The 19369-nt window shown below is 59.3% G+C and overlaps 2 protein-coding genes across 3 annotated transcripts; one reads left to right on the top strand and one right to left on the bottom strand.

The window, feature by feature from the left end:
• Window positions 1-987: 987 nt before the first annotated feature.
• ARL13A (ARF like GTPase 13A) lies at window positions 988-4732 on the bottom strand. Its single transcript, XM_085060745.1, has 7 exons — window positions 4055-4732; window positions 3622-3727; window positions 3396-3538; window positions 3229-3319; window positions 2944-3154; window positions 2499-2600; window positions 988-2200 (listed from the first exon to the last, which is right to left on the bottom strand). The coding sequence occupies exons 1-7, from the start codon at window positions 4516-4518 to the stop codon at window positions 2124-2126; spliced, it is 1194 nt and encodes a 397-aa protein (XP_084916871.1). The 5' UTR covers window positions 4519-4732; the 3' UTR covers window positions 988-2123.
• A 2864-nt stretch (window positions 4733-7596) lies between these two features.
• On the top strand, window positions 7597-19156 carry XKRX (XK related X-linked). 2 transcript variants are annotated; one of them, XM_085060741.1, is made up of 4 exons: window positions 7597-8234; window positions 13514-13868; window positions 16072-16331; window positions 17810-19156. In XM_085060741.1, the coding sequence occupies exons 2-4, from the start codon at window positions 13576-13578 to the stop codon at window positions 18553-18555; spliced, it is 1299 nt and encodes a 432-aa protein (XP_084916867.1). In that variant the 5' UTR covers window positions 7597-8234; window positions 13514-13575; the 3' UTR covers window positions 18556-19156. The 2 variants fall into 2 exon arrangements, with proteins under 2 accessions (XP_084916867.1, XP_084916868.1); XM_085060742.1 differs by having other exon boundaries at window positions 13491-13868.
• Window positions 19157-19369: the final 213 nt, after the last annotated feature.

Here is a 19369-nt window from a genome sequence, read left to right as displayed (position 1 = left end):
CTAGCTGGGGATTCAGCTATTGGGGGGTGAGATAAATTAAAGGATGAGAAATATGGAGACAAGGGCCCTGCCCACCCTGCCTGCCCCAGGTGTGCACCCCCTGCTACAGCCACTGCTTCTCACACGTGGCAGGAGCAGCCCAGCCCATTGTCCAGTGGCACAGATTAGCCATTAGTTAATGTATTTTGATTTATCTTTGATGACATAGATCTCAAGGTCTCATTTCTGAGAAGTTTCCAGATGGACCATTTTTAACACAGAGTTGTTGCTGCTCACCTTCTAAAGACAATCAAAGTTGTATTCCTTGTTGGTGCAGACCAGGATTGTCTCCTGGTTGTACCAGGGATTAGCTTCTCTACACCCATGGAAACATGAAGATAAGGGAAGTTGATTTGGAAATACATTTTAGCTGCCTGTCTGCACTCCAGGCTGGAGATAGCTATGCCAGGAGAAATGAGTTAGGTCACTGGTTTCTTCCAGCTGGCTCACAAGGAAAGCTTCCCAGCAGCACCAGCTGGGCCAGCTCTGCCTTTAGACTTGTGTCACTGGAAACCTCCAGCTGTGGGTGTCCCATGGGGCACTCGGTGCTGTCAGTGCCCATGGGAAGGAGCTGCAGGAGCTCCAGAGGGAGGTGGCTGCAGCCCCCCGTGCCCAACGCTCCCAAACCTGCCCAGCTCAGCTCCCCACGCCAGTCTGGAGCTGCAGTGAGCAGCCCATGGGACAATTTGTGGTCCCAGCTTGGTGTCCTCCCAAACCCAGTGGCTGTGTGAGAAATGGCTGTTAGAGGGGATAAACTCCCAGTGTTTCTGTCCCCATGGTCCTGGGGAGATCTGTGACCCCAGCAGAAGGGACATGCTGGCAGCCTGGACACGACCCCAGGGGCATCCATCCCAGGAGAAGAGGCTCCATCACAGCCCAGATCCCCACATCACCCTCTGCCCCACAGCACCCACATGGCAGGGAACTCCACCACACTGAGACAAGGGGTTACTCAACATGCTGTATTTACAGGGAAGTGTTTACTGCTGCTGTTGTTATTTACAATTTATTTACAAATAATCCCTGTAGTCACCAACAGTTGAATCAGGCAGAGTTAGACCTTTATGGCTGGCTGGGAAGACAGAGCAGCCAGTTTCTCTTTTATTCTGAGTCCTGCCAAGGGAAGGGCTTTAGTGATTTGCCTTCCCATGGACCACAAAGGCAGTGCCTGTTAATCAGTAATCATGGGAACAGAGGTGACTAACGCACAGTTCAAGTTCTAACACTGTTTGTTGCAGGTGTAAAGAGAAAACCACCCAACTCCTGATTTCATGTAAAGTGTTTCCAGGGCTGAGGGCTGGTCTCCTGGCCCGTGCACCCTGCCAGAGCTGGGCAGGGCTGCCAGGGACATGGGATGATTTTGCATCTGCTGCAGTGTCCCTCCTGGAAGGATGGCAGGATCAGGAGGAATAGTCCTGGGGAAGGAACTTCCAGCAGCCTCCACCACCAGCTGCCATTGAATTTAATTTTCACTGACAGGCTGCAGGATGCACAAACACGGGCATCACACTCCTGCACTGTGAGAAGAGGGTCCTGCCAGCCCTGCCAGATGTGGCTAGAGTTTGGGCACAGCTCTTCTGCAGCCCACCTGGGGCTGCCCTGCCACCTCCACCAGCAGGAAATGAGACTGTTCCAGGCAGAAGCCAGGGAGTGATTGATGGGCCAGGTCAGCCCCTGACCGGTGAAAACAGCTTTCCCAGGGCACAGGTCAATTCAAGAGACAGGCTTTTCCCCCGGGATGTTTGCTCGGATCTTCCTCTCCTCCACAGACTAATCCGGGTTTAGACGGAGCCTTCCGCAGAATACTAACAGGGGGCGGCAAGGGGCAGCTGCTGCTTTTCACACGGCTTTGCAGCCTGGCTGCCAGAGAGGCATCTTACAGAGGGACTTCTGGCTCGTCCCTGTGGATCCCCGGTTTTCAAGCCATGCAGGGGACAATGATGCTGTTCATGCCCCAGGAGCCATTTCCCAGGTCTGCCAGCCCCGGACAAGCACCCCAGCAGCTCTGCATGAGCGTGGGTCACAGTGCCGCTGCAGGCTGGGCTGTCCAGGGCCACCCGTGCCGTGCTTTGTGCCTTCCCTGCTCAGGGGGCGATGGTGGATGGCTGCTTCCTCTGCTCCTGCCTCATCTTCAGAGCCAGCATGGCCCGGCGGTACAGATCTGGGACAGAGGGAAGCAGTCAGGCACTGACCAGGGGCCTGGCAACCTGGGCTGAGTGAGGGCTGCAAGGACAGCCCAGGCTCCAGCACAGTGCACTTGTGTGGCCTCCCTGCATCCCACCTCGTAGCAATATCTGTCTCCACACCAGCCCCCTCCTTGCCCTGCAGCAGCACTTGCCTGGGGCCATGTCCCCACACCAAACACCTCATGGCCAAGTGTCCCTGCACAGCTCATGCCCTGCTGCCAGCAGGCCAGACCCCTGATGCTTTCAGCAAAATCTGTCCTGAGAAATACCAACCGAAGGTGCTTGAGACCTCCTCATGCTGCTGCTCCAGAGCAGGTTCCTGTGACTTGATTTTATTCTTGATTTTCTTCTTTTTTTTCTTTTTCGTGCCCTGTACTGGATGGAGAAATACAAAATTTCAGGCCCCACACCTGAGCAGGGATGCCTTTGTCACCAAACCAGCTGAGATGGCTGCTGGTGGCAGGTTTGCACTCCTCCATTGCTCCCGTGCATCATCCCCTGCAGAGATGATCAGATGTCTCTCCTCTTTCCCTTCCAGCTCCTGTGATCTGGCTCTGCACTCAGCTGATCTGCAAGCAAAGCTGATGGAGATGGCAGTGACCAGTGGTCCAGCATTTTGCCATGTTGCCAAGCCTGGTAACCTCCCTGTGGGGTGGCTCTGGGGGTCCTGACATGCTGGAGCTGGCAGAGCTGGCAGCCCCCACCAGTCCCCTCTCACCTGGGTGTGGGGTGGCCATCCCGGTGGGCACGGGCTCCTCCTGCCCGACCCTGTTGGGGAGCAGCAGCCCCCCGGCAGCTGCTGCACGGCTGTCACCTCCTACTCCCTGCCCCTCCAGCTCTTCGGCTGCGCTTGGCTGCCCCAAGCCCTTCTTCTTCACCTTCACCTTCACCTTCCTCTTCCTCCTCCTGGAGCCCTGAGTGTTCTCGTCCTGGGCAAGGAGAGGGGGATGAGGGGCAGGCGGCAGAGCCCCTGTTCCCCGCCGTCCCGTCCCGGGGGTCTCACCAGGGGCAGGGGGCGGCAGGCGGGGCGCACTGCCCGCGGCTCCCCGTTCTTCCCCGCAGCTCGAGCATCTTCCCCGGGGAGCTGCCGGTCCCTGCGGGAGAGAGCACAGCGGGGCTGAGAGGGGGAGGACGGGACGGGGACACTAACCCACGGAGTCCCTTACCCACCTGCGGCCGCGGGTGGCCCTCGGGGCGGGCGGTCCCGGGCTGGCGGCCGGCGGGGCAGAGGCGACAGCGGCGGCGGAGCGGAGGAGCCAGCGGAACCCCTGCAGGGTGGAGCGGGCCGGGCCGGAGGGAGCGACACAGGGCTCCTGCGGGCGGGAGAGAGGGGGATCAGCTCAAGGAGCGGGGATTTCGAGCGGGGAGCGAGGAGCAGAGCCAGCCCCGCACTCACGATGCGGCAGGGCGAGCGGTTCTCGTTGACCAGCCGCTGCAGGCACAGCCGCTCGATCAGCTCGCAGGGCAGCAGCGCGGCCGCCGCGTCTTGCTTGTTGGCCAGCCTGGGAAGAGCGGCCGTCGCCGTCACCCCGGCCCGGTGCCTCGCTGTGCCACGGCGGGGGAGGCTGGGTGCTTTTTCCCCGTTGGGCTGCGATTAGGTGAAGCATTGCCCCAGCCCTCAGCCGGCACCGGAGCCCCGCTACAGCTCCTCTCCAGGGATGCTGCGATCGCCCAAGCACCGCTGGGGTCCTCACATTCCAGCACCCCCGACAGCTCCCCGGGCACCACATCCCGCAGCAGCCCCTCCGTGCAGCCCACAGCCCGGCAACAGGATCCCTCTCCGCCCCTCACCCCCCGGCTCACAGGGGGCATCCCATCGACCCTCTTACAGCAAGACGGGCTTTCCGGAGACGTCGGGATGGCTCAGGACGCGGCTCAGGACCTTGCGCACCTCCTCCATCCGCGCCAGGTCACCCGAGTCCAGGACGAAGAGCAGCCCGTGCGCCCCGCCGTAGTGGCTGCGCCAGGCGCCGCGGGAGCGCTGACCGCCGGGCAGCTCCACCAGCGTCACCTCCAGCCTGTCCACCCGCAGGCGGCTCTGGCCAGGCTGCGCGTCGGGCAGCACCTCGCCGGCCAGCGCTGCGTGCGGGGAGAGAGCAGAGAGCTGGCACAGGAGCATCCCCGTGTCCCTTCTGCCCCAGCCACATGCCCACTCCCTCTTCCAGGGCTGCCTGGGACACTTCCAGGCCACTGTCCTGCACACTTGCCCAGAACAGAGGATGTAGTTCAGGGCTCTTGGTCCTTCAAGACTGGGGTACTTGGTTACAAAGGACCATGAAGTTGTTGCCTCCATCTGAGGCTGGCCCTGGGGTTGTGCTGCTCCTCACCTCTCTCTATGTCCACGATGACAGAGCTTTTCCCTGCATTTTCCAGCCCCATGACAAGGAGGGTCACCTGCCTGGGGAGCAACAACAACCGGTGAGCATCCCAGAAAACGGCTGTGCTCCCTGGGGAGCAGTGACCATGCTGGCCCCCAGGTTCATAGGAAAACGACCCTGCCCATGGCAGCTACATTTCAGCCAGGAGAGAGCCAGGGCAGTGACACAGATTCTGGCTGAGCTGGGGACAAGATCAGGGGGAGTCCCTGGAGCCTGGGAGAGCATGAGGGCAGGCACAAGTGCCTGGAGACACCCCAAAACTATGGGACAGCCACACTGCAGAGCCTTCCAGGTGCTTCCTGTGCCAAGGATTTGCTTTCATATCATATAGGATTAGCAATTATGTTCACAGGCCAATGTGATTCTTCCTTATAGGCAGTCAATGATTACTCCTTCCTTGGCAGTAAATTTTGAGCATACAGAGGTAGGGAGAGGTAGCAAGGACAATTTTATGAGCTTTTGCCTGGACTTGGGTGTTTTTCCTGTTGCTAAACAGTCCTATCTGCTCTCCAGCAACACAATCCACCAGAGCCACACACAGAACATTGTCACTGACAAGCCACAGTAGTTACTTGCAGTATCATTTTCTTCCTTAAACATATAGACCAGGCTGCATGGCAGCAGAGGTGGCACAGCTGCACCTCCAGGATTACAGGAAAGGTGTCCTCTCTGGAGGGAGAGGACCATAAACCTCCCTGCAGTGCTGTCCCACAGGAATTAACCTGGGTCTCCTGACACATGCAAGCCAGGCAGGTGTTTCAGTGCATCCCCTGCAGCTTTCTCGGGGAGCTGCTGACTCTGCACAGCTGGAATCCCACTGGAGCCATTCCCTGCTTGTGCACTCCTGCCCAGCCTGCTCCCCTGCCTGCCAGCTCCTGCCTGCTGTGGGGGCAGCGAGGACATGTGTGAGCCTTGCTCAGCAGGTTGGGGACAGCTCCTCCAACGGGCACCTCTCTCGCCATCACCACTCATAAACACACAGGTAAATACTGTCACCCCTGGGACCCCCGAGGAGAGGGCACAGGGACCTACCTGACAGGCTCCTGTATGGCCTGCAGCCACGACCAGCAGTGGGAGAAGAGGTGGAACATGGTCTGCAGCCCCACGCAGAGGGGTGGCCTCTCTCCAGCACCTACGAGGTGAGCAGCCCAGCGTGACCCTGTGCTTCATCCTCCTTCCTGGGCTCTCTCTTCATGGCAGGGAACATCTCACCCCAGGGTGTCCTGTGCCACAGCACAGCACTGCTGCCTCTGGCCTGGTGAGCACAAGGCAAGCCTGGAGACAAAATCCGTCCTTCTGGGCAATACCCCATGGGCACAGACCTGCTGGCCAGACCCTGCTCTCACAGCCCCTCACATCACAGGGTGCCAGTCAGTCTCTCACCTGCTCATCCCCACTGCACAGCCTCTGCTCACATGCCCTTTGCGTAGCAGCTGCTTACATCTAATCTGGATTTAAATTACTTACTCCTGCAGGCTCCTTAATCCTGGTGGGTCGGCCCAGGCCAGTGGCCACTGGGACATGGCATGTCGTGGGACTGCCTGCCACACTGGGTGACATGGCACTGCCTCATCCACCCCACTGCAGCCTGGTGGTGCTGGGCAGCCTTGTGTCTCCATCACTGGAATAAATGGCTCGTGGTGGGGACATGACAGCCCACGTGGGCTGAATTAGTGGCTCCTCTAAGGAATGGCATCTCTGGCTTCTTGCTGCCTCACCCCTGAGTGGATGTTTCTCTGCAGCCCCTGCAAGGAGCATCTCCTTCATGGTGTGCACAGCTCTGCTCTTCACCCAGGGTCCCCTCTGAGCCTGGCTGGGGGACATCACTGCTCACTGCTTGTATTTCATGCCCAAACAAGGCACCCCCTGAGCAGCAACAGGTCCTGTGCTGCTTGGGGTAGAAACACCAAGCAGAGCAGCAGGAGCCTGGCTGGGAGCAGGGAAGTGGTGGAGAACCTCAGACTGCAGGGCAGGGAGTGGAGAAAAAAAAGCCCCAGCTCCTGGATCTTCAGCTCTGAAGCTCTTATCTTTATTCTCAAGTTTCCTGCTTCTTTTCCCAGCCAGAGCTGCCCTCCCTGGCTTGCTGCCACTGATGTGTGTGGAGGAAGAGTCCCACAGGGATGTCTGAGCTGCAGGAGCTCTGGGTGGGGGCAGTGGGGTCCACAGGGACAAAGATGTGAGATCCTTCAAAAGCCATACCCAGGAGCAAACAGGCAGTCTGCTGGCTCACATCAGTCTGTGCTAACCACCCAGCACCAGCAGCACTACCTTGGCCAGCTGAGCACTAGCCATGGGCCAAAGATGCTGAGACACTGCCCTGGCCCAGGGGTGCAAGGCCAGGATGGCCATGGCCCCATGCCTTCCTCTCCAGCCCCACACACTGTTGGGAATCTCGGCACCTGTCAGCAAGGGAGGTGCCCCAGATCCGTGCCATGGGCAGGGAGCCATGCGTGGTTGATGGCTGATGCAGTTTCTGTTCTGATATCACAGCCACATGCCATGTTTGGGGTGACTGGTCACCCCCGTGCTGCTGATGATAGGGCAGTGGCTGCACCTCCCTGTCCCCAGCCCGATGGCGTTTCCCGGTTTGTCCTGTGCCTGTGCCAGCAGCCTGCTGGGAGCAGCGGCAGGGTCAGCATCACACACAGCATGGGGCTGGGATGCTTTCTGCAGGATTAGCTGCATGACGGCTGAAGTGATTTGCTCAAAGTGTCAACTCTTGCCTCTGCCTTTAGGGGTGGCACTGTCAGTGGGCAGGCTGGCGGGGCATGGGAAGAGGCACGGCCACAGGGGCTATAAATAGGGCAGTGGTATGTGTCAGGCAGCCCTGAAGGCAGCAGCTCAGCTTCCTGAGGGGCAGCAAAATTTGATCTTCCCCTGGCGCCGATGGATTTCCAGAGATCCCTGAACACTTGGGGCGCCACTGCTTTTAAAACAAGTGTGCAAAATCCCCGGTCAGACCGGCGCTGGGGACAGGGAAATCCCCCAGGAGCCTGAGGCAGCTCCAGGTCACACCTCCTGATGGACACACACCAGGATCAACAGCCAGGAAAACCTCAAAACCCACCCCAAATCTGGTGAAACCCACCCTCAGCTCCGGAGAGCTGGCACGAGGGCCAAGCCCACGTCGCTGTGTGTGTTGGTGGGCCTGTGCTCAGGTTCCGAGTGGGCAGCTGGCCCTGTGCCCACACAGCCGGCCGGAGCACCGCCGGACACCCTCTGCCAGGGCCACTGGGACTCCCCAGGCAGTGCCAAAGGGACCCGCAGCAGCCATCCTCGTTTCCTTGGTGACTGTTGCCAGGTGAGAAACTCTAAGGCAGAATTTATTATCTTGGCAGATAAATGAAGATGTTCCTCACCGGAGCTATAAGCAGGCTGTGCCCCAGCACGGTGCCGGGCTGGACCCGCTAGTGCTGCCAGTGACAGCAGGAGCCCCCGAGGGAGGGCTGCGCCCGAGGCGCCGGGGCTGCTGGCCCCTGGCATCGCTCCCCGCAAGGCAGCACGTGTTTGGGGCTATTTCTGCCCGCTGGAGTGCCGCAGGAGAGGGGATGAGGCGAAACCACAGGGAGCACGGAGAGGCGCAGATGGCCGCGGGCTGGCGGGCTGCCCTGCCCTGGCTGCACTAGACCCCGTGAGTAGCTGGCCCGGGCGGCACCGGGCACTGGGAACCCCACCTGAGCCCTGGGGCGAGCGGCAGACCGGGGGGGACGGCTGGGGAGCTCGGATGTGGGGAATGATGGTTTGCAAGGGAGCACAGTGGGCAGAGCAGCAGGGGCTACCTGCAGCCTTGAGAGCCTTGAGCTGAGGTGACACCAAAGCCAAGGTGATGGCAAAACCCAAAAAGTCCTGGCAGAAATATTAGCAAGCTGTTCTGCCTCGCTTGGAAGCGCATCGACTGTGCCCGAAAAGGGATCTGTGGCGGGCAAGGACACACACAGGCTGTGAGGAGAGACTCTTCTATTTAATGTGTCACACGGCAGCACACTGAGGTGCTGGATGTGCAGACAGCTGCATTGTCCCTTTAAATCCCAGCGCTGCGCTGGAGGCTAACGATAACCCCGGATCATGCCAGCTCCCAAATCCCAAGAGCTAATTACAGACAAACGCCCCGCAGTCAGGCTGGGAACACAGGATAATTACAGCCTGTGACACAGAGACCTGTTGGTGAGGAATTGGGGCACCGCGGAGGTTTGCTGGCACGGCGCTGGGGAGCGGGGATGGTTTGCACCCCACCGCCGTGCAACCATTGCAGGCAGCCATTGCCCAAGCTATTTTGGGTAAGGGAGATTGTTTTTCCAGAGTGTTCTCTGCTCCCCCACACCGCTACCATCACCCTGAGGAAGCAGGCAGGAAGCATTTTTGCTTTTCACCCAGATCCTGGCAGGGTGCTTCCCAGCCAAAGCACACACAGATTTCTAGGAGAGGCTTGGCTTTGGGCGCTGTGTTTGCTCTGCTCCCTGCTGCAAGACAAGCTGCCACCTCGCTCCTTGCACCATGCACGCAGCTCAGGGAAGCTCCTGCGATGGCTACAAGCCCTATCCAGGCTCCTACAGAGGTTTGTTGAGAGCATCGTGGTGCTCCTGCTGCTTTCCTGAACGGGGACAGCAGAGAATGAACTCTCCTCCTGCCTGCCTGCATGCCCAGGGCACATGCAGGCACAGCCTGCCTGGGTTAGCACTCTGCCAGGGCTGTATAGCCTTACAGCAGGTAGGACCAGCAGGAATCAGTTAATTAAAGGTAATTTTAACCCTTCCTGCCTGTTTAGTGTTACAGCATCACCCGCTGCCTGTGCTGGGACTACAGCCAAGGAGGCATGACTTCAAAATGTGTAATTAATGCAAAGACCTCTAAATGCACCCAAAGGTAACTCTGCTTTCCTGCCAAAGAATTGAAGCCATGAGGCAGCAGTGACATGGTCTGTGCTTTGCCTGCAAGCATCCTGGCTCTGGCAGCACTGAGCCCTCTGCCCGGATCCCAGTGGTCTCAGCACAGCCTCCAGTGAAGTTTAGAGGGATGAGGCTCTCAGCACAGATACCAGATCCTCTCCCAGCAGGGTCAGAGTGAAGCTGGGTGAGGAGCTGGAGCGGTGAAATCAGTCGCATGATGAAGCAAGTGGAATAAATATTTCCCCAACCAGAAACTATTCCACAGACTGCTGGGGCAGGAAAAAATACAGCTGAGTTACGGTGAAAGCAATGCAAAATCCAAACAGTTTAGGCAGTGGAAACCAGTCATTTGCAAAGCTATTTCCAAACTAAGTAAAAAATTCTCAGCTGACAGATTCCTGGGAACCTCCCAGCCCTGCCGGTAGGGCAGCACGGCTGCACTGAGGGGACACAACTGTGTCACGTTCTTACATACACTCCAAGCTGGGAGACACTGTGATTTCCACTTCATGCAGCACATGGGGCGTTTGGCTGATCAACACATCCCCACTGTCACTCCGTGCAGCACCAGCTGAATGTTTAATCCCCAGCCCAGGCTGTGTTCCTGAGGAGCTCTCAGGTCTGAAGCAGGGGAGCTTGGCCATCCCCACACCCCGAGCAGCTGCCTCACCTCTGTGCGCAGGGCTATATTTGGGAAGGCAGCAGCGTGCTCTTGGCATGTCCCAGCGAGCACCCTGGGAGTGGTGTCTGCTCTGGGTCCTAGAGAGGAGAGAGAGGAGAGCCTGGGGAGCGTGCTGGCAGCTCTCCCCACCTGGGCTCTTTAAGGGTCTGGCCCAGAGCTCCCTGTCTTTTCCAAACAGTTCTCTCTTCTCCTTTTACAGGAGCTGAGCCGCCAGGCAGGGATGTGTAAAGCAGACGGGGCTATTTTGAGAGTGAGAGCCGCTGAGGAAGGTTGCTCCCACCCCACGGATAGCCCAGGCTCCCCCACACCGATGCCCTGCACATCCAAGGGGCTGGAATAGCTGCAAAACAAACGCTGCAGTTTCACAGCAGTGGTCACCACCGCCACTGCCCTTTGTGCAAAGCGTGTTGTGTGAGCACCAGGATTAAAAAATAAATAAAGAAAGAAGGCTGGGATTAAGAAATGAATGAAGCTGGGATGCTCTCCAGGGCAGGGCAGGAGAATTGACATCCACACGTGGTAGTGGGACTCAAGCCGGTGCCTTGGGCATCCCCGATGATCCTTGTGGGTCCCTTCCAGCTCAGGAGATTCTGTGATTCTCTGATCCTGTGTCACTTCACATCCACCAGCCCAGGAGCTGTTCTGCTCCGGGGAGGTTCCAGAGTGAGGGCCATTTGGCAGTGACCTGCCCTGCTGGTCCAGGATGCTGCCACTGCAGGGTGGGGACACCTAGGTAGGATGTCCCCAGCACCTGGACCGTCCCTGCTGGCTCGTGGCAGCTGTGGCTCAGGCGGTTGTGTGTGACACTGGTGTCCCAGGTGTCTGTGCAGTCTGGGCTCTCCAGCAGAGGCACAGGCTCTGAGTTGGCAGGGACAGGGAGTGGCAGGACAGTGGGACAGGAGCTCTGGATGATACTATCTGTGACCCACATCACTTTTATGGTGTGTCTGCTGTTTACAGCGCTGAGCCGTGGACAGGTGGGGTCAGGCTGTGGAGGTGACTCACAGCGTGAACAGCTCGCTGTCTCTCCGTGTTTGGGACACCAAATAGGATAATAACTGGTGTGGGAAATGCTGTGAGGCTTTGTCTCTTCATTCCTCTGCTGGGGCTTATGGATACAGGATTGGAATTCTTGCTTGCTTAAACAATTGCTCTTAAGTATTTAATCATGAAGCAGGGGAAGCTAAAATTAAAAACACGATGAGTTGAAGCTCAGGCATTGCTCAGCCGAGGGCTTGGTGACCTGCCAGACTACTGGGGAATGCTTTTAATTTGGATAAGTGGAAGTTGCATAAATGGTACAAACGGCACGCTGCTCTTGCTGCTCACACAGAGCCGTGGGTGCAGCTGGCAGTGCCACACGCTGTGTTGTCACTGGCTGAGCACCCAGCCAGGCACAGCTGCTCCCGTGCACAGCTCCTACCCTGGCTGGCCGCGGTCACCAGTCGGCTGGCGGAAAGCTCCTCTGCCTGGACACTGCTCCCTTCACCCTCTGCCCTGCCGGAGCTTTTTTTGGAGAGGCTGTTTTCCAAAAACAGCTTGAAAATATGTAACTATCATACCAGAGCTGCGTGGTCACACGTAGATCTCCCGTCCCCTCAAGTCAGGCCAGTCCCCATGAGCTCATGGGGTTTGTGTTTTCCTGAAGCAGCTGCTCAGCCTTGGAAGGAAAAGCTCTGGGCAGCTGCAAGGATTGCTTCTGTGTGGGAGCTCTTGTTGGGGGAGATATGACCTCCAGAGTCTCAGGCAGTTTTATTCTCAGCTCTGCTGTTCATAAGCCTGATAGTCCTGGTAATGATTCCAGCCTGGTAAAAGGGGAAAAAGCTCTTGTGTGTGTGGGCTGGGAGGTTTCGTGCTTTAGGCTTGCAAGGGGCAGGTCAGTGGACACTGTCTTTTTCACACCTACTTGTGAGCTGGCCTAGCTGCTGAGAGATGAGCACCGAGAGCCTTTTAAAAGTTACCTAAAAATTCCCAGTCTGCCTAAACTGGGGAAAATTGACCAATGTCAAACACTCATTGCCTTGTCCCATCTGTCCCAGTCAGGCTGGACTGAGTGATCTGGCAGGCAGTGTGTGTGCATCCCCACCTGTGCCCACACTCCTCCTCGAGGGGAAAAGGTGGGCAGGGCTGGTGCTGGAGGCACTGTGTGCTGGGCAGAGCAGGTGGGGAGCAGCCCAGACAGCCTTGTGTTCTCACCACTGTAGGGCTGATCAAGGTGGGACAGACAGAAAGGATGTGAGGCTGAGCAGTGGGAGGTTTGGCTCTGTCAGCTAGTCCATATATCCCTTTATCTTGAGGGTGGGTCCTTGAAGGTGATGGGAGAAGCACTCTTGCTCAGCTGTAGGCCAAGGTCCTATCTGGAAGCAGGAATACCCAGGATACAGGAGCCACATCTCCCGTGTAACATAGTGCCCAACTTTGATACACCCAGCAGGCGCTCACTGGACCTGGAGGGGTGTCCCTGACATAGCTTGTCTTGCAAGATACCAAAATGCTCCCTGTCTCGACAACATCCTCCCTCCCACATGCTCCCCATCGAGCACAGGGCCATGTGGTGCCCCTGCCCATGTCCATTTTTGGCTCTGGAGCTGGGGTCAGGCCCTGGACTGGTAGTGGGTGCTGGCAGCTCTCCGGCAGCTGTATGATTCAGGCAAGGCTGCCACCCACACTGGCATCCTTCCTGTCCCACGGAGGACCCCAGTGTCCCTGGGGCTACCTGGCAATTCTCCCCTGGAGGGACTCTCCAAGTGTTGCTGCACTTTGGGCTGTTGGTGACACCCGGGACTTGACTGGGCCACACTCGACAGGGGTGTCCTGGGGAGAGCTCCAGAGGCTCCAGGGCACACCCGAGGTGTAGCGTGGGGGCTGCCAGCGCTGTATCTGGGCAGTGGGAGTCCCGAGGTGCTGCAGGGGGTGCTGCGGTGGGGGTCCTGGCCATGGGGGGGTGTCCTGGGGGGTGATCCCTGCAGAGATGGGGACTCGTTGATAGAAGATCCTGGGCAAAGACGGGGGTGTTGGGGCAGAGCTGCAGGTGGGGCTGTCCTGGGACAGAGACCTGGGCACCACAGAAAAGGGGGTCCCGGAGCAAGAGGGTGGTGGCCAGGGCAGGGCTGGGGTGCGAGGAGCAGGGGTCCGGGCTGGAGGATACAGAACGGCGGGGATGCCCGGCCGGTGCCCCCCGGGCTGGCTGGAGGGCCGGGGCGCATCGGGGCGGTCCCGGAGCGGTGCCGGGGCGGAGGGCTCGGCGGGTCGGTGCGCGGCCGCCCGTCGGGGCTCGGTGCGGCGGGATAACCCCGCCCCGCCCCGTCCCGCCCCGCAGCGCGGCTCCTCTCTCCGCTGCAGCCCGGGATGGCGCCGCGGCGGGGCTGAGCGCCCGGGCCGGGCCGGGCCGGGCCGGGGCAGCCATGGACGGCCCGAGCGGGGGCTGCCCGCCCGCCGCCGCCCCGTCGCGGGCGAAGCTGCCGCTCGGCATCGTCTTCTCGACGGCGCTGTTCTGCGGGGAGGGGGCGGCGGCCGCCGTGCTCTGCCTCTCCTACGGCCACTCCGACGACCGCTTCTGGCTGGCGCTCACCATCTTCTTCGTGCTCTGCCCCTCCGTCCTGGTGCAGCTCACGCTCGTCTTCGTGCACCGCGACCTCAGCCGCGACCGCCCGCTCGTTCTGCTCATGCACCTGCTGCAGCTCGGGCCCGTCATCAGGTGAGCGCCGCGGGACCCGGGAGCCCCGAACAGACCGCGGGGCTCGGCGGGGCGAGGGCACCGGCTGGGAGCGGGGAGCGGGCAGGACGGGCACCGGCTGGGAGCGGGGAGCCTGCCGGGCAGGACGGGCACCGGCTGGGAGCGGGGAGCGGGCAGGACGGGCACCGGCTGGGAGCGGGGAGCCTGCCGGGCAGGACGGGCACCGCGGGCACCGGCTGCCAGCGGCCATCTGCCCGGCGTGGCCGGAGCCGCTCCTGCCGGCTCCCTGTTCCTCCTGCCCGGCACTGTTCTCCCGGCCCGCGGGGTCTCTGCTCACCGCTGCTGCTGCCGGGCAGGACGCGGCTCTGCCAGCCTGTTGTGTCCCAGCTGCTGGGAGAGCTCTGTGCAAGGTCCGGGATGCAGCCGGCCATTCCCTCAGCCTCTCGTTTTGCCAGCACCGTGCTTGGGCTGGGAGCACAGGTGGGAATCCCCGGTGGGTACTCGAGGGTGAATACTAACATGCTATGAAGCTGAGTCAGGGGAGGTTTAGATTAGATATCAGGATAAGGTCTTACACCCAGAGAGGCTGGTGGAGCTCTGGAACAGGCTCCCCCAGGATGTGGTCACAGCACCTGGCCTGTCTGAGTTCAAGAAGTGTGTGGACAGCACTCTCAATCACAGTGGTGAGATTCTTGGGGTGTCCTGCTTAGGGCCAGGAGTGGGACTCAATGGGGGTTATGGGACATGGAGGAGAGGAGCCAGGTGCAGGAGTGGGGCTAGCATGGGAACTGAGGGAGTGAGGAACGTGGTCTGTGCTGGGAGGAGGACAGTGAGGGGGTGGATGGATGTTGCACAGGCAGATCTCTCATTCCTTGGGAATGCTGTGGTGCTCACCAGGCTGTCATCACCCTGGCCAGCCTGCTCCGTGAGAATGCACAACGGGAGGCATGGCAAAGCCAGCAGCCACGCTTTGGGGCTCACTGTACCCACGGAGCTGCTAAAACACTGTGGCCTGCTCCACACTTCCTCTGTCACCGGAAACAAGTGTGGCACCGGAGGTGTCCCTGTCACCACGTCTCCTCTTCAGAGCCATCTGGGAGGCCTCGCCTCAGTGCCGCCAGCCCACGCTGGCCCACAGTAGTGTTGTGACATTCACACCAACCAAGGCTGTCAGAGATGGGTACAGTGCTGCCCAGCTGCTTGCAAGAGCCAGCCAGGGCTGCCCGGGGATGGCTGCTTCAGCTGGCTGCTCAGGCTGGAGATGGAGCCCAGCCTGCTGACAAGGTCTGACAGGACACTGGGAGCCAGCTGGGACTGCCCTTGGAGCCAGGCTTTTGGGATGAAATTGTTTTCCCATTAGAGTTTGCAATGAGCCATGAGTGCTGGCCTGATCTGTTTTTATTTATCCTAAACCCTCACTCCTTTTGGGTTTGATGTGCAGCAATTTCTGCTGTCCTGATAAGCACTCATAGATAATGATGTCCTGTTGGTCCCAGAGCCAGCTGGTCCCCAGGCAGGAGCCAAGCCTGTCAGATGGGTCCTTCTCTGCTGAACCCCTCTGGCCATGCACACCCCGTGGCTGGGGGTCTGGGCTGGGGATCCCTCTGTCCTTATAGCAGAGAGCAGCCTGGGAGAGAGTCAGAGCCCTGCCCACCCCTGTGGCCCTGCGGAGAAGGGGCTGCGGAAGCGCTGCCTTATCTGCCCGTGCCACACACGGCGTCACCCTGCGCTCCCTTCCTGCTCTCCCCACCAAGGAGGAAGCGTGGAAGCCTTCTTCTGCTCAAGACAGAGATCAAAGACACTGTCAGAGTTTCTTTTGCCTCTGCTTAGAGGAAGAGGTTTATGCCAGTTGGGAAAACAACCCAGGGGTCATGAACACCTTCCTGTAGCTGTAGCTCCAAGCAGAGCCACTGTTTTCATACCCTGGATGCTGCACCACTTCCAGCAGCTGTTTCACTCCTTGCTGGGGCAGTCGTTGCCCCTCTGCCCCATGCAATTCATCTTCACTGAGGGAGCAGAGGAGCAGCCACTGGACATCTCCACGGTCCTGGTGTGACCAGCCAGGCACTGCCCACAGCAGTGCTGGACAGTTGCCCAAGCCAGTGGGGCTGTGCCCAGCTGGAGCAGGGTCTGGCCAGCACCAGGCAAGGAAGTGGGACTCGGGGACAGTGGGACGGCTGGCGGGGTGACGGCCGGTGGGGTGACAGCTCCCGTGTCCCCTCAGGTGCGTGGAGGCCCTGCTGGTGTACTGCTGGTCAGGGAGGGAGGAGGAGCCCTACGTCACCATCACCCGCAAGCGGCGGCTGCGGAAAGGCTACGAGGTGGAGATGGAGCAGGAGGTGGGGCACTCGGAGCGCCGGCTGGCCACGCACCGCAATGCCTTCAAGCGCATGGCCGTCATCCAGGCCTTCCTGGGCTCCACCCCGCAGCTCACCCTGCAGCTCTACATCAGCGTCTTGGAGAAGTACGTCCCTGTGGCCCGAGGTAAGGGCACCTGGCACCTGGGCTCCCCAGGGACCCTTGTTGGGCAGCTCCTCAGCTGTGTGTGCAGATGTGACATCCAAGCAATCCAAAAAGTCCTTCTTGGGGACACAACTTCCATTGAAATTGTGGAACAACCCACAGAAATTGGGCACTCATCAGCTCGTTGCTTTCCTGCTTGCAGTGATGCAATGTGGGAAAGAGCAGGCCATGACTGAGGTGCCAAGCTCTTCTCCCAGTCTCGTGCTTGTGGATATCTGCCCTACAGAGCCACTCCACCCACCTAGTGCCATGTCCCATAACAGTGTCTGGTCCCTGCCCTAGCCTGCTCCAGTTTCCATTCATTTTTATTCCTCTAGCTCCAGGCTCTGGCTTCCCTAAAGTCCCTCCATTGGATCTATTTCTGCACATTTTCCAATAGCCAGAGCTCCCAGCCCAGCACTCCCACTCCCAGGCTCCCTTGTCTGCTCCCAGGATGTTTATGTGCTTGGGGGTGGATATGCCAGAGCAAACTTCTGCCTCCCATTCTGGCATGGTACTGAGCCAGGCATGCAGGCGTGCTGCTGCACCATTCCAAATACAGCGCTGGGTGAAGCAGCTGCCCTCACCCACCTGCTCTCCCAGCAGTGCTGGGAGCCTAGACCTTGTCATCTCTGCCCACAGCAGCTGCATGGAAAGGGAAGCACAGGAAATGCCCCATAGAAACCCCCTAATTTGCCACAGCTCCCTTCAAAGGCATTTTGGGGAACTGGAGCAGCACAGGAAGGATGAGCCCCAGTGCTGCTCTAGCAGTAGGTGCAGGAAACAAATACCAAATGATGTTTTGGGTGATTCCCTCACAGCTGGAGTGTCTCAGCTCAGCCCTGCAGCTGGCAGCCAGCATGGATGGGACCAGCTGCACTCTTTTCCTCCTTGGTATTCCTGGCTGTGCTGAACAAGAACAGCTGCCAGCATTCCCTACGAATGACCTTGGTTTGCAGCCCTCGCATGAGGCTGGCTCTTGGGATGCTTCTGGGGCTATAGTGGTGTGGCTCTTGGCTGGGATGAAGGCAGAGGGACCCTCACAGCACAGACTGTGCCCCCTTACCCTTGAGCAGCATTTCTTGCACAGGGCAGGGGGGCTGGGGCATGTTCCAATTGTAGAAATGGCTCCTGTTTGGCAAAGTCTTCTGTTTTATTGGTGTAGGGAGAACCTTTGGGAGCTGAGCCTCCTGCTGCCTGCAACTCCCCCCACAGCCACCTCATTGTGGGGACTGTCACCACCAGCCACGAGCTGTTCCAGCAGTGCTCACACTGAGCCTTCTGCTGTGAGCCCTGGTGTTTGGCACCCTGTGCTTCTCACCAAGTATTTTCCACATGGAGCTGGTACCCCGTGTTTCCCACCTGGGGTGGTCACCCCACACTGCGCCCCAGACAGTGGAGAGGCTGGGCACAGCCTGGTCCCCAACACTGCCTGACTGCCCTGCTATATCCCTCTGCAGCCGTCCTCATGGCCATCTGCCTGGTGTCAGTCACCTACGGAGCACTTGTCTGCAACATCCTGGCCATCCAGGTCAAGTACGATGACTACAAGGTCCAGCTGCGGCCGCTGGCCTTCCTCTGCATCGTGCTGTGGCGCAGCCTGGAGATCTCCACCCGCATCGCTGTCCTCGTGCTCTTCAGCACCGTCTTCAAGCACTGGATCATCCCCATCGCCCTGGCCAACCTCCTGGTGGTCTTCTTCTTGCCCTGGGTGCAGTTCTGGCGCGGCGGCCACTCCCTGCCCGACAACATCGAGAAGAACTTCAGCCGCCTGGGCACGGTGGTGGTGCTCTGTGCCTTCACCCTGCTCTACTCCAGCATCAACATGTTCTGCTGGTCGGCAGTGCAGCTCAAGCTGGCTGACAGGGACCTCATCGACAAGTCACAGAACTGGGGCCGCCTGGCCGTGTACTACGTGGCCCGGCTGGCAGAGAACACAGCCCTCGTCATCCTCTGGTACTTCTTCAAGACTGATGTCTATGAGAACGTCTGCACCCCGCTGCTGGTGGTGCAGCTGCTCCTTGGCTACTGCCTGGGCATCTACTTCATGCTCATCTTCTTCCAGTACCTGCACCCCTGCCGCCAGCTCTTCCGGCACAACGTCGCTGACTTCCTGCACTGTGTGTGCTGCCGCCGGCACCCGCCAGGGACCCCTCTGTGCCTCGAGGTGCCCTTTGAGCCTGGCGTGAGGCACAGCATTGTCTGAGCACCTGGCTCCTACAGCCAGCTGTGGACATGGCGATGGGCAGCACTGGGCTGCACCGGCAGCCAGAGGATGCTTGTGGCACAGGCCAAGTGCTGCCTGGTCCTGCAGTGGCAGCAGGTCCCAGTGCATCCCCACGGTGGCAGGGGGACAGCAGTGTGCTTACCGGCCCAGGACCACTCATGTGAACATGAAGAGAGTTGATTTGGATTAGACATAAGGAAGAAGTTTTTTACAATGACGGTGGTGAGGCACTGGCACATGCTGCCCAGAGAGATGGTGGATGTCCCATCCCTGAAAACATTCAAGGCCAGGTTGGATGAGGCTCTGAGCAACCTGGTCTAGCTGAAGATGTCCCTGCCCATCTTTAGAGTTGAACTAGATGGCCTTTAGAGGTCCCTTCCAACCCAAACTGTTCTACAATTCTATGATTCCAGGACTTACGGGGTGCCCCAAGCAGCTGCTGCTGCAAGCTGGCTGCCATGTGGTGCACAGCTATTGGGATTCCCCCACACCCCCACCTGCTGGCTCTGGTGCATACGGTGACCTCGGGCCGTGGGTGCCATTGGGACTGTTTTAAGCAGTAAAGAAACTTTGCTGTGGCTGTGCGTCTGGGTGCTGGCAGTGAGTCACACTGAGGGTGGGGACTGTCCCGGGACTGGCACAGGTGCACACCCCTGCTGTCTGTGTAACCCTCTCACCCACGGGCACCGAAATGGGGCTGTGCCAGTGGGAAGTGGGGATGGGGGAGCCCCTCGAGGGAGCTGGTAAGGCTCAGGAGCACGGCAGGATGGGGGCTGTCCCATCGTGTGCTTCC

The sequence above is a fragment of the Lichenostomus cassidix genome, chromosome 4A (genome assembly GCF_008360975.1).
Source record: "Lichenostomus cassidix isolate B80296 chromosome 4A, HeHo_3.0, whole genome shotgun sequence".
In the NCBI taxonomy this organism is placed as follows: Eukaryota; Metazoa; Chordata; class Aves; order Passeriformes; family Meliphagidae; genus Lichenostomus; species Lichenostomus cassidix.
Note: the sequence above shows the minus strand (reverse complement) of the source record. Positions and strands in the feature narration are given on the sequence as shown.